Here is a 20,894-nt window from a genome sequence, read left to right on the forward strand (position 1 = left end):
AGGCCTCAAGTATGTGAAGATGGGTTTTTCACTCATGAATTCTGACCCAACCACTTTTCAGTATTCTTTGATCTTCAGACAGAAATTCGTAAACCTACAATTTAGCGACTTGGCTTCTTAATATCGTCAGACTAATCTGGATGGCTGGGTTATTGTTCATAGAGTGAGGCAGCGTCTGCTGAGAAAGATAACCAGCATCCCAGCCGAGGCGAATAACCTCAGGTCTAGAGCTTCATCGTACCTCAACACAACACAGGCCACCATACCACAACACACTGGCTTGGTACAGTCTGTCACCACACAACACACCACAGGCCTTGGTCATTCCACCTTAATAAAGTTTTTTTTATTATTATGTCAGTCATTATTCTGTTTATTCTCTCATATTCTCTAGCAAAGTTAAGGAAATGGAGGAGAGTTTTTCCAGCACGGTGACATCATCCAAAATACAATCAACATTTCTGCATTAATTATGACTTGCAATTAAAAGCATTTCCTCTTCATCACCCCCTGCTTGGGGAGTTCAGCAATCACCAAAACGAACTTAACAAACTGCATTTGTGAAGAATATAAAAAAAACAATAAGCACTCCCATTTAGCTTTGAGGCAAAATTAAGGACGAGAAAAAAAAATCAAGGCAAAATTAAGTGTTGATTGAATGCTAGGTCACTGCAACAAAAAAGGTTTTAAAATTCAAATGACGAAAGAGGCTGATAATTTAGAGGGCTCTGTACACGACTAAAATAAATTATGTGAGTGTAACGTCTCTCCTCGTTAAATGTGTCACCTCCCTTAGTTAACCGCATTCATTCTTACAGGAAACCTTTTTTGGATCTTAACCGTTTCAATTGATGCTTGTTATTATATATTCTCTAATTTCTTTTTTTATTATTCTTTTTTGTATTATTTTTATTCTACCTCGGCACCACTGCAAACAAGGGTCTCATCCTCAACGTGTCACCGAGGATGTTAAATTAATTCATTAATAAGTAATTAAATAAAAAGGTCCATCTCAGTCTGAACCAAACGGGTCGTTTGAGAGTGAGGGAGCCACAGCATGTGAGCTACGTGCCATGCGATGGGCTAGAGAGTACAGCAAACCAGCGCTTCCTTGGCGAAGACTCTACGGCCAGTAAGCCTCCACAAATAGGATATTTACGTTGCCATGAAACGCATTACATGTCCGCTAAAAATGTTCCGTTACGGTCCGGTTTTTTTATTTTTTATTTTATTTTTAACGGGAGCCAATGTCGCCCAAAACCCTGGAAATGTGTTTTCCTCTCCTGGTTTAAGAACAGGACAGAAACAGACTGCGAGGTGGGAGGACAGCTGATGACCTAACCCAAACCCAAAAAACCCTTCTGCAGCTACCAGCTGTTTGCGCCGATCCCCTGAGCAAATATTCCACTAACTCGCGACTTCAATCTGCCCAATTCACAATCCTAATTAATATTTCTTTGTACATTTTGAATAATAACAGCATTTCAGGTTGTGTTGAGCGGCCTCTGTGATAAAAGAAGAATGACCCTTCTCTGGAGCTTTGCTAGGGGATGTAAGTAATTTGTCACATGTCGTTTTAAAGTTATTGCTAAACGACCAAACGCAAACCACAATGAAATTGAAAACAGACTACACCACTTCTGGTCCAGAAAACAAATTCATATTTTCACTAGAATAGCTTCTGACCCAAGAGCACTAAATGCATTTCCCTCGAGAACAAAATGCTGCTGGTTGGTCTGAATTTGCCAACCAAGGCACACATAAAAAATTACCCTACAGTTCAAATATACAGTCTACATAAAACAAGAAATACGTTTTATTCATATAATAAAATCGTCATAATACACGCTGTGCAATCATGGTACAAGTAATTTACCAACTGCAATAAAATGAAAGTATTTCATCAATAAGAAAAATACCTAAAGAAAAAGAAGGATGTATTTACAAATAATTTACAGATCCACCAGGCTATATGACGGCCTTCTGTCTGTCATGTTTCCCTTTTGCATCAAAATGTTTTTGTGGAGTTTGACTTTCATTCATTTAATAATTTCATCAGTTATCAATATCAACAAGGCTGTAGAAGGCATGGAATAAGTGGGAATGGAATAACAACAATTAATAATTAAGAATTAGCCTGTAATTGTTTGAACGCATATTAATCTCATACACTAGAGGTTTCTGAGGGAAAGGGCTGTCTGCTAAGTCGTATAATAATAATTCAGTCAGGACAACTCACATATTTAGAATAAATATTTCAATGAATATGTAAGTACATTTTTGGTTTGGTAGTGAATGGGTGTGATTCAGGTAACCTATCTAACAGGGGACACCATGCATCACCCCAACTAAACAGGAGGAATACCAGGAACCCCCCCCCCCCTCAATATCTAGAAAGGGATCCAAAAAACAGGTGGTAATTGGGGTGGTGGAGGGTGAGTGCAATTCTGGGCACTAGCAAACAAAGCATGCAAAACAGCCAGTCTGACTGTTGTTTTACAAAAGGCACTCCATTGGTTGTGTGTGCATGTGATTGGATGGGTATGAGAAAACATGTTGCGTGTACGTGATTGGTTGATCAAGGAAACACATGAGTTTGAGATTGCTGAGGCCGACCGTTGGTTAGCTCAGCAAGAGTTTCCTGACCAAACTTGCTCATTTATTATTATTATTATTGTTAATAATAATAATAATAATAATAATAATAATAATAATAATAATAATAATAATAATAATAGTAATAGTAATACTAGTCCAGTTCAGGCATTGTTTCCCCACCCCAGGGCAGGACAGCCTGGCTGACCCCCCCCCCCCCCCCCATCACAGCTCCTCCTTCCCAGCCTGCGTCCGACTCCTGAACCCTCCTCCAATCCGCCCCCCCCCCACGTCCCCCAGCCCCCCCCACCCTCCCCCCCGCTGAACGGTGCCACATGTGTGACGGTAGCGCAGTAAAAACCCGCTGTAATAAAACCCTTATTTATAGGACAGTAACGGACTTGTAGTTTGTCTTGCGCTAAGCCCATAAGAGCCAGAGCGCATGATTCTCTCCCGGGGACAGCTCACCGACTGCCGGCCAGCCAGTCCTCTGCTGCTGCCTGTTCCACGACAACATCCGGATAGAAAACCAGAAGGGGTTTCTTTTTTTTTTTCTCCACCACATGAAAGCCAGCCAGCCCCCCCCCCACACCCACAAAAAAAATCATATAAAAAATTATGCATATAACATTTTGTGGTTCTGAGCCACAAAAACGCTCTTAATATTCTGCATGATGTCACTGAGCAAAATCTGTTACATGCACAAAAAACACAAAAAAAGTCAGAGGGAGAGAGGGAGAGACAGAGAGAGAGAGAGAGAGAGGTAGACGGAGAGAGACATAGAGAGAGGAAGACAGAGAGAAATGTTATAATATAATATTATGTGAAAAATAAATTGAAATTAGAAATAATTTTTTTCCTAAACGAAATCAGAGACGTCCTCAATTTAAAAATCTACCATCGACATCCAGAAACTCCCCGTCCTCTTTTTTTTGTTATGCCAATAAAGAAAATTGAATTGAATTGAGAGATTCGTTATCCCCATACTTGCAGCGCTACAAAAATGAGTATTCATTTATATATATTTTTTAATATATATTTATTTATTTATTTGACAGCGACTGCGCACAATAAATATATTGCAACGTATTTAACTAAACGTTAGTTTCCATCTGTTGGATGGAATCTGTTTCCACAAAACAAATTATACCAAATACCAACGCGTCAGGGCTCGGACCACCCCGGTGCTTTTACCATCACAGAATCAGCAGCAATTCATAAGTTAATTGCGGAATCATAAATTAATAGGTCACCGCATTAAAAACAAGTGAAAATCCTAGACAATAACATGATAACAAAAAAATGTAAACACTAAGTCAGTTCATAAGTTCATGCACCCAGTTCATTAGAAATTAAATTAAGAACAAGGGGGGGGGGGGGGGCCTGTACTGAAAGACTGAAAGCTAGGACCAGTGTAAAGCGGTTAGGGATGCACATGCCGCAGTCTCTCAGCGCAGCTGCAGGCCCCGCTGACTGGCATGGGAACCCATGCGCTGTCACCCATGCCCTCTCTCACCCTGCCAGCCCAGCCGTGAGAGCGATTTTCCTACGCAGGCCACGGAAACCGGTACCCCTCCATTACTCACGGGGAAGCTGAGGCCTCTCTCTGCCCAAAGTGTGGGAAACACAAACATCCCGCCTGCGGCAAGCTCCCTGGCAAAGCGTGTCCTCCCTGCCCCTCCGCAAAGCATGATGGGACTTGTAGTTCCGTGCCATGGGCCTGCAAGCAGGGCAGCCCAACTTTGTTTCTGGAGACCTACCATCCTACAGGTTTTCATTTCAACCCTAATTTGGCGCACCTGATTCTACAAATTAGCAGCTCAACGAGATCTCCACAGGGGTGGTTTTGGCCCTAAATCAGTGCACTGAGTGCTTATGCCACTGGCCAGCTCTGCTGACAGGTACACAGAAGGGGGCAGTTGACTGCCTGCTTGGATTCTGGAGAACACGTCTGCTCACCGGCACCTTCCCAAACCTGACGGACACTGAAGTGGAGGGACAGGCTTACAGGGGTAATCTGCCAGACTGAGCACACTGCACTACAGGAATCACTGTGTCCTATAATGTCAATTTCCTAGCCAATATTTAAGCAATGCTGTCTAATCCTCCCTACCTGTGACTGTTCAACAAATAAAATGACCTGTGTCTGTTTCTGGAATGTGAGGCGGGGGAGGGTAACTGGAGAACTTAGGCTCACCAACTAGCCAAACCTGCATGTCTTTGATAATTGCTCTTTGTGGGAGTTTCTGTGAATGCCTAAAATATAAAAAAAAACTAAATTGTACAGAAAAAGGATTGAAAGATGGATGATTCGCAGATTGATTTCGGTGGAGATATTGGCTATGTCCCTCACTAAGACTTGCAGGTGCTCTGTCCAACTGCACAGTACGCAGTTACCACTACCGTCCGTCAACACCAGTCTGTCGGAATCACCCCGTACCTGATAGAAAACTCCTGTGAGTCGCCGAAAAAAGGCGGGAAATGACCTAAGTGTGAGAGCATTCCATTAAACACATCGCATCACCAACCTCTGGGAACCGCGGGCCGCGTAGATGAACAACACATTTCAACATGTCTGCTCTGATTTATCAGCATGCGGTGAAAGTGTGACAACCCCCCCGCCCCCCCACCCTCACACCCACCCCCGGCACCCCCGCCCTCCTCTCACTGCCTCCGCTCCGCCCCACCCCGCCAAGCCCAGCCCGACCGCTAACTATTTTACACATTCCAAGAATCCTTCTTTTATCGATGAACACGCTTGCGCTGTTTGTCCATGTCTGTTCTTATTATTTTAGTGTCACCGCAAAGCAGAAAAATTTATATTTTACATGAATTTAGCGGATAATAAAAGTTCTCTATTCGGTTCACAATTGATTGCCCGGATCAGGTGGAGACGGAGCTTGCTCCACTCCCTCTACAATGAGCTGTTGTCTGGTTGCCCTGCCACTATTCCTACGGCTGGAGCTCATTAGCATACGACCTGGATCTCATCAGCATACGGCTGCAGCTCATTAGCATACGCCTGCAGCTTAGCCGGGCTCCGCGAATCCGTCGCAGACCATCAGCGTCCGCTCTTCCGCGCCCCATCCGAGCCTCGCGGGCGTACTTTTTTTCACAAAGGGGGGCTCGTGCGGTTTGAGTCGCGTCACGTCCAATTTACCGCCGCCTCCTCCGCGCGCCGTGCAGCGGGTCGAGATGTCAGACCTCCTCCATCACGGCCGGGCTGCCAGCCGCGGCGGGCAGTCCATGCAGGGGTCAGTGTCCCCGCCCCTACCAGCCTCAGCAACCAATAGGAAAGACGACGACTCAGATAGGCATGCAGTGCTGTGGCAGCAGTTACAGTCCTGTGAGCCCTATTCAGTTTCATCTCCCACAGAGCAGCAGGTAAAGGTTTCTGCGTCTCCAGTCTACAGTACACATTTGGGCATTTTACAGACGCTTGTATCCAGAGCGACATAAACACCTTACAGCTTTTTTTCTCCACATATCCTACATTCATACAGCAGAATAATTACTGAACTAATTCAGGTTAGTCAGGCACCGTTCAGACTGGTAGGACAGCACTAGTCCATCTGGGAACGAGACCTGTAGCATCTGAGCTACAAGCCCAGCTCCCAAAGTATAACACTGCCTGCGCTGCCACCAACTGCCGTCCTACTATCAAAATGTCTCTGGAGTGATGAGCCTCTTTTGGGGGAGTCACCTCATTCATGATGCAGCCTCCCTCTGGACAGGACCCCCATCCCAACCCCCCCTCCTCCCCTACACACACACACACACACACACACAGAACACACACGCACACACCTTTTATGTTCGGAGGTCTATCAATATAGGCTTTCCGTTGGTCATGCTGTGCATTCCGGTTCTTTTGTCGGGCGCGCGTATGCGTCAGGGATTTGTGCCTCGTAACATTACGACGCAGGTAGGCAGTCTGCCACAGAGTGACATACGCGCCGCGTGTGGTGACTGAAATCATCCACCCGCCGCCAGCCTCATCATCCTGTCAGTAGCCCTGCAATTAGCACGGGGTTTAATTGCAGCGCGGGGGTAGATTGCCGCGCGCCGTGGGCTACGCAGGTTGCTCAGCGCCGTGGGTTTCGCGATAGCTCACCCGAAGGGGAGCTCGGCAGCAGATTAGCCCAAATTTTTCTGGGTGATTAACACTGGAGTTACTCATGCCGATGGGAATGCTGTTAGCTTTCAGTTTTAGATACGGTGCGCTCACTTCGGGAACTTTGGAGAAGGGACGATAGTAGGGGTTTTTCTTCTCATTAGGAACTTATGTACCCACTTAAATTTGTCACGTTTAAAAAGACGTTCATATCCGTTTCCTTCGTTCCCATCAGCCTCTAGAGGGGAATTTTCCTAAGAAATGCACTGTGACGGCCGAGCTGAGAACGGACCGTTAAAGTCACTCTCAGCAACCTATCAGCTTCAACTGACGGGGGCAACGGCACCCCTGCAGCCAAAATATTCACACAGTGATGATGATAGCCATTACACGGACACATCTGATTGGTCAATATAATGAAAAAACGCGAGATTATGAGATATGGAGGTATAGATCTGCGATGTGATTATTTATGAAATCACACCTTGAACACAGTAGAATATATCGGGTTTCATATACTCGACAAGTGCTTACATTGGTAGAACAGGAAAAATGTGTCATATTTAATAAAGCTGAACGTACTCTACCCGTGTTGTTTTTACACTGAACATTTTGCTACGTAGATGTCACTTATCTCTGGTTTTCCAAGACAGCAAATACTGCCACTCCGTGTTCCTATACAGAAGTCTCTCCTCAAAACGACTTTTGGACTCCCGCTCTGTAATTGTTTTGAAGATATTTATAGATAATTATTTTCGGATCTTTTAATCTTTGCGTTTTGTTATCCGTTTAGCACATCATAGAATCTTCTCCGTTTTTAAAGTAGTTAAATGTAGATGATAAAGTGGGTAGGAATAATCCTGTCCGTTTTATTATTAGTCTAAACTCATAAAGGTTATGCATTTTGTGGCGCAGCAAAACATTAACGCAAAGAAAGCTGTATTTTTCCATCGTTGACCCATAATCTGGGTAGCCTATAAATCGCATGGACATTTTAAACAATTAACAGCAATACGCAAGCAACAACACGCTATATACGTGCTGTGCTACAATCACTCAAAAGTCATAATTAGTTTATCAATTAACACATTATCGTGTGGTACACGTATTGTGATTGATGTGATTGATGTACGATGCTCAATCACATGTCCCGGCTGCTGGCATCAGGTTTGCTGGAGCGACGTCCCGTTCAAATGCAGATCATGAGTAGAATTAACCGGGATGATAGTGCAAAATGATAAAAACGGATTTGTAACTTTTCCTCATCTCTACACACACACACACACACACACACACACAATACCGTGCAAATCACAGATTTATAAGTCAATTATCTTCTGTTAAATTATACATAGAAAAACAGAATTATAATCCACGTTTAACGAAGATAATACCACACAATGTCCCGTGTTAATTCAACTCTGACAATGTTAATTGAACTCTTAACATATGACATTTGGTCCCACTCTGGAATGTGGGACCAAATGTTATCTGTTAAGAGCTGAATTAACACCGGACATTTTACTGTGCACTGTGTCAACCCGCTGTCTCGTATGAACGGCCCGTCACACGGAGAGCAAGTTTAACAATGTTCAACCCGATCATTTATACACGAGACATCAACAACAGATCTTACAGTCACGAAAGAAATAAGTAGTTCCTGACAGACGTGACTGACTCCTCGTTTTAATTGGTTTATCACCGACGGGAAATGATGTTTGAAACGCATTAATTCGTTTTCATAATGAAGTCCTTGCGCAACGAGTTCCTTGTTCAAAACTCACACGTACACATGCATGCATGTATAGACTACTATTCATCCAATACTGTCTTACCTGTTAGTAGCCTTGTGTGCACCGCACAGCAAAATCCTCAGAGTAAAATAAACTCTGTTAGGGTACTTTAATATCAAATAGTACTCCCTTTTGACTCTTTGAATTGATTTAACACTGCGAGAGTTGATTTAACACTGCGAGAGTTGATTTAACACTAGTAATTTTGCTGGACAACTCTTGGTAACATAGACTATATATTTAGCTCAACACAGGCGATGTCTATTGAATTCCCATACATGTTATCTATTGAATTGTTTATATATAATCACACCGTATTAATTACAAACAGAGCAAAGGCTCGGTTAAACTGTGTTTTTATACGAACAGAGAATTATCCTTTATCAGCTGGAGAAAATGTGATGTTATTTGAATGATACACTGTGCGTAGACCGTGTTGTGTAGCCGAAGCTGTATTTTTTTTAAATGAGGGGGGAAAGCGTTTCTTTTGTCGCTTCTTGGTCAGACTGATCTGCTCCATTCCATAACAAATATGACTGCTTTCTGGCTGTTTTCATAATTAACCGGACTATATTTTCTTACGGAATGTGGCTACAGACAGGCGAGCTTGGTTGTGTGGGAGTTATGTTTCGTTTAACTTCTGCCACAAGTCTCTCTAACAGTCGCCTTCCACCTGTTTGTGCACTTTCATTGCAAATCCACAAAGAATAAAAATCAAACAGAACATATTTCATAATTCAAATCACATTTAAGTAAGCCGTAGGAACAATGCGCGAGATGTATTGTATTTTTTTCTAAACATTCGACTTCAGAGCCTATTTCTCAGAATGATAGGAAAAGACTGAAGTAATACTTTATCATAATATGCTCCTATTTCAAGTGCAGGTGAAGAGAAGAAAAAAAAATTGGCTCCGTGTATACAGTAGAAAGAGTGGGGATCCCATTGCGCAGGTTACCATGACATCACCATTAGTTCACTATAAAAAGAGCGAATGGTGTACTACGGAGTCAGAGCAGCACTTGAGAATCCGGAGTAAGGGACGGAGACGAGAACCTATTTGAGCAGAACAATCGGCTATCGGAAAGACTCGAGTTCTCGCGCACAGGGAAAACAACTTTTAAAAACTCAGATCAGAATGAATATCTCGCATTTGGTGGCTTGTGGACTATTGATGACGCTTCTTTCAGTCAGCATAGAGGGAAAACCTTTGACACAGGCACAGCAAAAGGTGAGAAGACTTCTGTACGCTTACACACATAAGGCTACTGCAATTGGATAGAGTCACCTTACGGCGCTCAATGAATGAAGTGATTTCTCTGTGATACATTAATGGCAGGTTGCATGTGACGTCAAATTGATCACTTAAAAACGATGTTAAACGATGTTATCGTGTTAAATAGTGGAAACGTATTGTTTTAAGCAAACAAATGCAAAGGTATCTACAGTGACGGAAACCAAAACCAAAGGTCCACTCGGCGGTATGTTTAGGCTCTGCCACAGTAACTAATTTAGTTTTTTTAAAATAATAATGAAAAAACAATATGGTTACATTTTACGTTATGTTCACTGGCGACACGTGGTATAACCTCAAGATAACCTCCTGGTGTGAGAATATCTAGGAAAGTGGCATATTTCTATAAAAACTGAGGAGTGTTATAAACTGCTAAACACCATATTATGTACGTGTTGCATTTTATTTTTTATTTTATTCGGCTTAAGGAACATGCGAGGCGATAATTAATTGAGATGTTATTTCAGGACATTGTCCAAAACTATTTTAGATTGTAGATTTTAAAGATTCGTGTTTATATTCACAGCACGGTTGTACGTGCCATATTATCAAACAGTGGGAACTGGGTATAGGGCCATTTTATCTTTTTTTCAGGCGGTAACCTACATTTAAATCGATGTAACCATATACAAAAACTAACTCTTTTAAACGTAACATTTTGCTTAAAATAAGCCTAGTGAACACGTGCAGTATTCCCACTGTCCAATATTTTTTTCGTAGTTACTTCGTCCCCGCGTAGGCTAATTGATTCAGTCTTCGAAGCATCATTTGAAGCTTTCGGCATGTACCCGGTCGTGCACCCCGCAGCCCAGACGCGTGCACGGAGAGAAAAAAAAGCGCGCAGTGTCAAATGAGAGACAGGGATTACAGTAGGTCTGTCTCCGGTTCCTAATTTTACATTCGGAGTTTCAAATACTTTTAAAACGCCATATTTTAGACTGTATTGGATATTTTAAATGGCAATCACTTACCATTTCTTTGTATAAGCCGGGAATTTAAAAAAAATAAAAATGGTGCGTTTTGAGCTGAGGCAAGGCAGTGCCACCAGCAGGCGCGCGCCGCCGCTGCTGCAACCTCCGACCAAATGACCGGGGAAATTCGCAATATAAAGAAGACAGTCTCAAATGTGACCGTGACAATGAGCGCGTTTATAACCTCCCAATATAACTATACGGTCTGGTATGGCGAAAATGCCATGTATGCGGTAAACCCAGACACTTCGCCAGTTTTCGGATCGAAAACACAACCACCTGTTTTTCAATTAAAGGAGACTTTCCCGTTCCCACGCCACATTCTACGCGAGTCTTCTCATAATTCCGAGAGTCAGACAGCACTCGAATGTAGATTAATTGTTGGAAATGTATGACTCGTTTGGACAAACTTTTTCTTTAAAACGGAATACCGCAGCAGCCATGTTTAATTTATCTTCCACAGTATAATCGCCTGATTCGTTTTTTTTTGTGCAGACCTTACAAAAGGCAAACTTGCGGGCGTTTGCCTGTGAATACGTCCGCGACAAACTTGCAATAATATGCCTGGGTTTTTCTCTTGCTGTTGTTTGTGCTTCTTCTGCCTCAGAGTATGAGTTCTGCGCATCTATAATGAGTTCAGACATAACATCAGCTCCGTAAAATCTGTGATCTTATCAGGCAAAAAAAAGATTATCGCGGGAGCAGTAAACAGTATTTTCCTTACTAAAAATATAAGAGAGGGTTTAGGATAGAATATTTTACATCTATATAGGCAATGTCAGTTTTGGCATTGCAAACAGGTAGCATTTGCTTGCCCCGTCCTGTGGTCACAGCCACAACACAAATCATTGTTGGATGGTGGGTCTATTAAGCGCTGCCCTGGAGAGAGGACCCCCAGACTAAAGCCAGGGTGGGTGTGTCTGTGTGTCCCAGTCTCTCAGAAGTCTGCTGGGGGAGGAGCTTTCCGAGTACCTGGCGTCGGGAGAGGGCAAGCTGGAGAAGATCCGGTCGCGGGTTCGGCTGCTGCGGGACCTGAGGCTGGACACGCGGGCGAAGGGCATGTGGGCGCGGCTCCTGAGCGACCAGCCCACCGTGCGGCGCCACAAGACCGGCGCCAAGAAGGGCGCGTCCTCGTCCCGGAGCGGCTGCTTCGGACACAAGATGGACAGGATAGGCACCATCAGCGGCATGGGCTGCTAGGGTCGCCGCGGAAACACGCCGTGGTGAGTATCACGCCTCCCGCTGGGCGACTTGCCACGCGAACAATCCCCCCCCCCCCACCTCCTCTCCCCACCACCCCTACTCCAGACTAACCCTCAGACACACAAGTGCAGGTTTTAAAATCACACCCCCCCCCATCCGCATAGCACAATAATAAGAGACAGGCTAAGATTATCCCGCTAACCCACAGAGGTTCCCGCTAACAGCGCTAATCGCTAACTGGGGTGATGTTACACTCGGTGATGAGCGTTACCGCGCCGACGCACCTCTCTGATCCTCGCCGCGGCTCAGACGGGCGCTGCGGCTGCCGAATCGCACCCTGCGGTGCTGAGACACGGGATGCGCTCGCCCCCCCCCCCTCACTGCAACCCCCCCCCCAGCGCCGCTGCAGGGGGACCCAACTCTCCCCTCAGAGGTCAGGCGTGGGAGGAGTCACCCAGAGTTCACTGGGTCACCAGGTTAAACGCAGCGCGTTTACCCAGAATTCCTCCAGGACTGGACACAGCCCTTGACGATACCACAGGGCCTAATCGAATGCTTTTTCATTTGAAGGACACTCAAGGTCACTTATTTGTGATTTAGATATTAAATGCAAGGTATCCCACAAGGAAAGGAAACAGTGAGTGGCTAGAACCTGTTTAGTGATGTACTGGGCACAGGAACTTCCTTTCCTAAATCCTTTTCTTTAGTTTTAAATGTGCACTTAACCTTTCTTTATGTATTTTAGTGCAGCCCTAGTTTGCCAAAGGAAACATAAATTGGCTTGAAGGGAAACAAATCAATCAAACTTCTCCTTACTGTCCGACCATCAAATAGCCTGACTCATACATAAATATGCAAATACATTTCTGCTTGCTCTCCGGGCTAGCACTATACATATGAAATATGTAATTTCTCTGTCTGGCAGCAGAGCTTTATTAGGATGTTGAGATGGATGGATAAGGACAAAAACAAAAACAAAAAAAAACACAAAAAATAAAAGTAAAAAACCGTCCTGGCCCATTTGGCTGTGAGGAAGAGCCGGTCGAGAGTAAAATCGTCTCTGAACGCAGCCCGTCACCCGAGCGATGTCGGCCTGCGTTACTGTGAGTGGAGCCGGTCCCGGAAAGGCCCTGATTCGATTAGCGCTGAACGCAGGCTACGCACAGCTGTCTGTCACCGTGGAGACAAAGCCCTTTTTTTAAAAATAAAACACTGAACCGGACGGGGCGAGACGCCGAAGCGCGGGCAGGGGAGGATCCGTCGACTCCTCGCTCTGTGAATCACACGACCTGGTCAGGCACACGTAGCACTGACTCACCAAATACGACCACCCGCCCCAGCGTTCCCCAACCGCCCCCCCTCCCCACCCCCTCCCCACCCCCTCCCCCATTCTGAGCTGTTTTGCAGCGGATGTTTCCAGAAACTCCAGCCCTTGACACAGATAAACAGCAGTTACGGGCCTGGGGTGATTGAGGCAATAAGGAAGGCAGGTGACAGTAGTGAGCTAGCCCAGGGCCCTGGGGAGACGTGTTAGTCACCAGCTGTGTGTGTGTGACTGAACCGCACGTGCTAATAGCACAGCCAGTCAGCAGGGCTCTCCCACCGTAAGAGCAGAGAGGATAACTGCAGCGTTAGCATTATTAGCATTATTAGCATTTTTGCTGTAAGACTGAAAACTGATGGCATCTGCGTCTACGTGTGCCTGCAGAGAAGGGGGAGACTGACTTACTGAGGGAGGAGATATGAATGCTTATAATGTACTACATTACAGCACATTATAGTACATTAAATTACATTATGCTACCATACAGGACACCACATTACACTTCACTACACTGCATTACTCTATTTCACACTACATTACCCAACATTACTCTATATCACACTTCACTACCCAACATTACTCTATGTCACACTGCACTACCCAACATTACTCTATGTCACACTTCACTACCCTGCATTACTCTATTTCACACTACATTACCCAACATTACTCTATATCACACTTCACTACCCAACATTACTCTATGTCACACTACATTACCCAACATTACTCTATATCACACTTCACTACCCAACATTACTCTATGTCACACTACATTACCCAACATTACTCTACGTCACACTACACTACCCTACATTACTCTATGTCACACTACACTACCCTACATTACTCTGTCACACTACACTACCCTACATTACCTTATGTCACACTACACTACCCTACATTACCTTATGTCACACTACACTACCCTACATTACTCTATGTCACACTACACTGCCCTACATTACTCTATGTCACACTACACTACCCTACATTACCTTATGTCACACTACACTACCCTACATTACCTTATGTCACACTACACTACCCTACATTACCTTATGTCACACTACACTACCCTACATTACTCTATATTACATTAGACAACCCTACATTGCAATAATTACACTACCCTACAGTGCAATGCATTACACTTCACTACCCTACATTACTGTAATTACTGTCATTCAGCAGAAGCGCTTATGCAGAGTCACTTACTACGAAGCAGAATCATAAGTACTTTCCCCTGATCAATATCAGCAACATTGCTAGTCCCATCTACAGCACTCCCGGGCCAGTGAGTAAAGATGCAACATCACTTGTAGTTTATTATGCTACCGGTGTGCTAATGTACCGCACTATGAGCACACGTTAGTGACCAGCACCCCTGCTTTTCATCTTCTGTTTTTAGGACTATATGTTTGTTGAATAAAGAAAGGTTTCCAGTGAGAGTTTTTTGCAAAGCGTGTGGTACTCACAGTGAGTTTTTTTTTTCTTTCTCTCCCCTCCCAGAACATTCAGCGGACGATGGGTTCGGACAACTGCTTCTTTAGTTGGTCTTCGCCTGAGGGAAAAAGAAAAAAACAAAAAAACAGAACACGAGTTGCCATCTTTACTCAAGAAATGGATTTTCGGTACGAAAAACCACCACGACCAGCGTTACTGAAGACTGCGACAAAAACGACGAAACCAATTCTGATGTATACCATAAAAAACACGCGCGCTCATGTACACGCGCGCACACACACATACGCACACACACACACACTACCCGACGATGGACAGTGGTGTACAAACTAAAAACCGCGAAGCTGTAAATTGCTGCTGCTGCTGCTGTACATTCATGTACTTCATTCCTGCATAAATGTATTTATGTTTTAAAAAAACTATTTATATGTTTATAAAAAAGAGATATTTATAAATATGAGTTTTATTTATGTAACTTTTTTTTATTGGATGCAAACTGCAGGTCAATTATGTTTGTAACTTTTTTTGTCTTAAATAGCTGTAAATGTTTTAAAAATGAAAAAAAGAACATTCCACACGCACTTAGCGGTCTCTTCCGAGTTTGTTGTGGGGGAGGGATGCTGGGATGCGTTAAGCAAGGGAGACGCAGCCACACCTCAAAGCCTAAACGTTCACACGCCTGCTGCTTCGATGGAAAGCAAGTGGGTGCTTCTGGGGGGAAAAAAAATACATACATGACTTCATTTTTTTTTTTTTTTTTTGGAGGGGAGGGGGGATTACGTGCAAACAAACTACAACGGAGCCACTCGAGTCACTTCTGTGTGAAGCACAGAACAGAAGCAAACTCTTAATTTAAAACTCCTCTTTTATTCAAAAGCTCTTTCTGTCAACAGAGTTCAAACGGCGGCCATCTGCTTCCTCTTAAGGGCAAGGGGTTGTGACACGCGGCGGTCTGGGCCACATGAGCGCAGCGCAGTCACGGAGCTCACGTCCTGAGTAGGCGCAGTGACGGCCTGCGGATCGGCGAAGGGCCGTACGCACAGCGTTACAGATCCAGTCTCAGGCACAATGTTTACACTGTAATGGTAAATGGACTGCATTTATATAGCGCTTTTATCCAAAGCGCTTTACAATTGATGCCTCTCATTCACCAGAGCAGTTAGGGGTTAGGGGTTAGGGGTTAGGTGTCTTGCTCAAGGACACTTCGACATGCCCAGGGCGGGGTTTGAACCAGCAACCCTCCGACTGCCAGACAATCGGTCTTACCTCCTGAGCTATATCGCCCCATTATCACTGTGCACTTGCATTAAAAAAAGAGACAATCTGGAAATGCCAGAATTACTTATTTTACTCCCTCTGAATGTGCACAGGGAAGGAAAACCGTAATTGGAACATACTGGTGTTTCAGTCTGTCCCCACGTGTAAAAAAAAAAGGGGGGTTTTCTGCAGTTAGCCAGTTCTGCGGTTGAACACTAGAGGGCAGCCACAGTCACACTTCAAAGGTTCTGGTGAAAGTGTTACTTCATATGCAATGAAAAACTACATTATAAAGCAATAAATTGCTCCGTTTTCTTTAAACTGCACGCACACATTTTAGCCCTGTCCTAACTTTAGAACAGCCTATGAATGGAGTCATTTGAAAAAACTGAGTAGCCTCCACCATTAATGGCCAATAGTTTCAGCTTTCCACTTATCAATGCACTTACCAATGCCCGACACAAAAAGAAAAAGCTCCTTCTTACTGACCTGGAAAGAACCGCTATGCGAGAAGGCTACAAAGATTAGCAACACTTCCCAACATCACAAATAAGGGCTTTAACACAGTGTACAGGGGGTCATAGTGTTCTTTTGCTCTAAAGGCTCTTGGAACAATAGGAAAATGTACCAGACGCCACTCACTGCATTGGGAACAGTGAGAGCTATAAAGGCTAAGGCTAAGGTCTCTCATTACACACGGTCTCCTCTCAATGGTACACTGGTGGTACAGACTGTCCTTGTACGCTAATGTTGGCACACAAAAGCACTGTGAGGACCTTGTGTTGTAAGGACCTTTTGCTTCAGTGACGGTGTCAACGCGCCGCCGCTGCCGTCCTCTGGGGCCATTCAGGGCCGGGCCGGCTGCGTGCGCCGCGAGGCTAGCACGCTAGCAGTGCGGCCTGCTGCGGTCAGTGCTTTTCCTGACGCGCGCGTTGGGGATCGCAATTCCCACAGCCAATCAGGAGGGTGCTTGGGTGTGCAGAAACGGCAGGCCAGGACCCGCCGCATGTGACAGGCCCCCTGGGGGGGGGGGGGGGGGTCCAGCCAAAAATCAGGGCCCCGGCCTGGAATACACACAGGAGGGCAAATTTTTTAAATAAAAAAAAAACTAATTTTCCTTGCCTTGGGGGCGGAAAAGCAGGTAAAGAGGCAATTTGCTGGTTGATGGAAAATGTCCGCAAACAGGTGAGTGGGCTGCTTATAATCGCTGAGAGAAGCACAACCCCCACCCCCCTCCCCCCCCAATCCTTTCCCCTCATCATGGGAGCCCTTCATCAGCCCCCTCCCGCATGGGGGGGGGGGGGGGGGGGAACTGCATACCGCATTCAGGCCGTTCGACGAGAGGGACAGACAAGAGATCTAAAATCAGGCGATTAAAAGGGCAGGACCAGCAGTCGCCTTATAGCTGCAGCTCAGGAGGAGAGAAAAGGCTTTCACCCCTTAATTCATTCAGGCATTTGTTTTATTTACACTAAAAAAAAATTTTTTTTTAAACTGTGATTGCAGAGTACAACAGTGGCATTGGATGCAACTCAGACAAACCATTTCAAGCAGATTCCTGTCCCCCCAGGTAATGTAAAAACAGGATGAAACAATGACAGGCAGTCAGGTACAATCAAATATCTGACTAGCTCAGGTTTGTGGGTAGGACTGAAAATCAGTGTCATTTTTTGCCCCATAATCAAAATACTCTTACCTTGCAAAATATAAGCTGACTAATTAAAATTGTTTTTATTAGTCAGCTCATGTTTTTAATTAATTAATTTTATATAAATATAAACAGAATGGGGGGGGGCTTTTGCCTCACTTAGACAAACACCAACTGATGATGTACCCAAGTACATACAAACAAGCAAATCTTAATAGATGCAATATTTCTTTATTCTTTATATATTTATTTTTTTCTTTATTATATTTGTGGAACTTACCAGGCATTTTGTACCGAACTGGTACCTGAAACCTAAAATACATGTTTGAAGACAAAGAGCACCATCTGAATTCACCCTGTTAGTTTTCAATAGGGATATCAAAGAAACCAAAAAAGACGATACGTTTACATTGAGCGAAAGGTGATGCCGTCACATTGATTCGACAATGCTGCCCTCTAGTGGTTGTAATATTAAATGCTCCTGAAGCGCGCCTGTCAGACTCAGGTTTTTTAATTTGCAGTCAGCTCAAACCTCAGAAACAAGGTGCACGGACTCTTTTCTCAATCAGTGACTTAAATTAAGCAATTGGGTCCTGAAACACACTGAAAACCAGCAGACAATGGCTACATTTGCGTGCACACCAATACTTCATTTAATGGGATTAATCACCTTATGCCAGTATTTAGTTGACTATGAACACAAGGATATAAGTAATGTCATTACTCCAATTGCCATGTTTACATGATTCTTTCCATAGTCGGTGTATGCTCAACGTCTACAAGCACCAGACTGGGCAAAAATCAAGCGGCCAAAACCAGACTTCGTTTTTGAAGCTCATTTCCTGGTGTTGTAGTTCCTGGTTGCTCACTAGCGCCACTACGGATGGCTCCAGTATAGGTGTTTTCATATCCGGTTTCCATGTAAGTCTACGGTACAAATGCGATCAAAATACAAAGTCAATAATTTTTTCTCACAAGAACAAATAGTCATAATAGGTGTATTTTATTGGTCTTATGACTGTCCATGGGTCGATTTCATGATTTATTGCGTCATTTGGGCACAGTGCCAATATTTGTTCTGGACCAATGAGGTACAGCTTGCGTCACTTCCGGATTACTGCAGAGGACTCAGCTACAGTAGGGGCTACAGTCTATGGTCACTGGGGTGGGCGGTGGCGCTTCTTGGCCTTGCCATTGCGGCTCCGGCTACGGTCCGCCTGTGCTAAGTCTGAAAATGCAGGCATCCCATTTCGTGGTGATTTCATTATGGCGTGTGCTATTTACAGCTGCTCTAGACGACCATAAAATAATCCTCCTCTTAAGTTTTTCGGTATCCGAGTCATTTTTACTATTTCCTTTAGCCTACTTAACCAAATAATTACTTGGCAGAAAGCGTAATCAGCTTGCTATATTTGGTAGTCCAGTAGTAGCCTGTGCTAAAACAGTTCGCAACTTCGGCTACCAAGCCATTTGACTAGCTAGCTAACCTTAACCGGCAAACATTCAATCTGTCAAACGTGTTTGGCGGCTTGTCAGTTGTGTACATTCCGTAAATGTCTACCTGGGCCATGCTTCACGCATGTGACAAAGCTACTATAATCCCAATTTTGGGATAAACACTTTTTCAGTTTCACGAAGCGAATTAAGAGTTTCAAGGTTCATTTGCTGAATATACAACACACGATGAAATCACACACACAGAATTTAACGAAATTAACCATCTTGGCATTTAGAAAGGAACATGTTTTTAGCATTTAAGAGACCGACAAGCTAGGCATTTAAGACAGTGGTTCTCCGAATCGGTTCTGGGTGCTCCTTGCGTATATTGGCTTTTCTCCATTGGTTTTGATGATTTACAAGAAAAAAATAATAGCCTAATAATAATTAGAAATTCAACGTAGGCTACATTATTTTTGTCTTCATGCACCAGGTGGAAAACTTGCCGTACAAAGTGCGTTGTCATATTTACACGCCTGCAGATCAGTTATTAAAATACTTGGTAGATTTGTTAATCACCGCTGAGTGTTAATTTTTGTTCGGTAGAAAGTGATTTGCGAACGATCGGTCAGCTAGCGTCACCCAGCAAGTGAACACCACAAACGGCGATGGAGTAGCTAGTAGTAGCAAGCTCATTATCTGACTGGCGAAAACCTACGACGATAACTTGCTCGGTTAACAGCAGATTAGACAGTTATACGAAAATTTGCCTAGTCAAATCACCAGTAGCCTACACATCTCCGATTGATTGACCATCAGTGTAGTCAATGTTCTTCCCCTGTGGTTCATATTGCTAACGCGTGAGCTAACCACGGACAGCCTATCTAGCTCACTGGCAAGCTGATATGCTAGCTAAGCATATTTGTTTTGCTGAGAAACATACATTGAAGATAACTGAACATAGCCTAATTGTATTTTTAATGTCATACATATAACGTGATTACATGACACAGTACAGTCACGGATGGAAATTAAACTCCGTAAACATCTGATAATATATTTAAAAACATAACGACAGACAGTCAGCTAGCCTCGTTCAGGTTGAGGGGCTTTTCCGCACCGGACTGTCAATCAAATTGTAAAAATCACAAGACCGCTTAACTCTATGGTTTTGGCTCCAAATCGAGAAAATGGCCGCGCCCGCCATTGCGCTTCAAAACGTGTTTTAGAGACCCACGGAGAGTCAATGGGTGACGTCACAGTAGCTTTGTCCATATTTTTTACAGTCTCTGGCAAAAATCCAGGGGCCTTCATCAGGTTTTCTACATGCCAATTTTGGAGTATTAGTGTCTGGATCCCAACCTTGTTCCTGGAGATCTACTTTCCTGTATGCTTTCATTTCAACCCGAATTCGGCACACCTGACTCTACTAATTAGAAACTCAACAAGATCTCTAGCTGAGTTGTGCTTTGTTTAGATTTGCAGTGAAAACCTACAGGACTGTACATCTCCAGGAACAGCGTTGGGAACCACAGATGTAAATGCAGGGATCTCCAACTCAAATACTTACTTTAAGTCACTGGTTTGCTAAAGAGTCTCAAAACCTTGTTTCAAAGGCCTAAATTGGCTGCTGGTTGAAGGCAAATCCCAAAAAACCAAGAGACCCTTCGGCCCGCCAGGACTGGAGTTTGAATGCCCTGACTTGAATGAAACACTGGGTGCTGAAACACTGAACATCAGCAGACACTGCCACCCGGTGGCCTGGAGTCTCCCACCCCTGCTGTTCTGTGTTT

General features: G+C 44.1%; 2 protein-coding genes across 2 annotated transcripts in view; one reads left to right on the top strand and one right to left on the bottom strand.

Annotated features, from left to right (window-relative positions):
* The window catches only part of alpi.1 (alkaline phosphatase, intestinal, tandem duplicate 1), a 127,575-nt gene extending 115,796 nt beyond the window's left edge, over positions 1–11,779 (bottom strand). Inside the window, exon 1 of the mRNA XM_035412365.1 lies at positions 11,738–11,779. The gene's annotated coding sequence lies outside the window, so the exon portion shown is untranslated. The remainder of the gene's footprint in view (positions 1–11,737) is intronic.
* On the top strand, positions 9,520–15,340 carry LOC118224721 (C-type natriuretic peptide 4-like). The gene is made up of 3 exons (XM_035412376.1): positions 9,520–9,731; positions 11,699–11,988; positions 14,805–15,340. The coding sequence occupies exons 1-2, from the start codon at positions 9,639–9,641 to the stop codon at positions 11,963–11,965; spliced, it is 360 nt and encodes a 119-aa protein (XP_035268267.1). The 5' UTR covers positions 9,520–9,638; the 3' UTR covers positions 11,966–11,988; positions 14,805–15,340.
* The last annotated feature ends 5,554 nt before the right edge of the window (positions 15,341–20,894 follow it).

The sequence above is a fragment of the Anguilla anguilla genome, chromosome 4 (assembly GCF_013347855.1).
Source record: "Anguilla anguilla isolate fAngAng1 chromosome 4, fAngAng1.pri, whole genome shotgun sequence".
Lineage (NCBI taxonomy): Eukaryota > Metazoa > Chordata > Actinopteri > Anguilliformes > Anguillidae > Anguilla > Anguilla anguilla.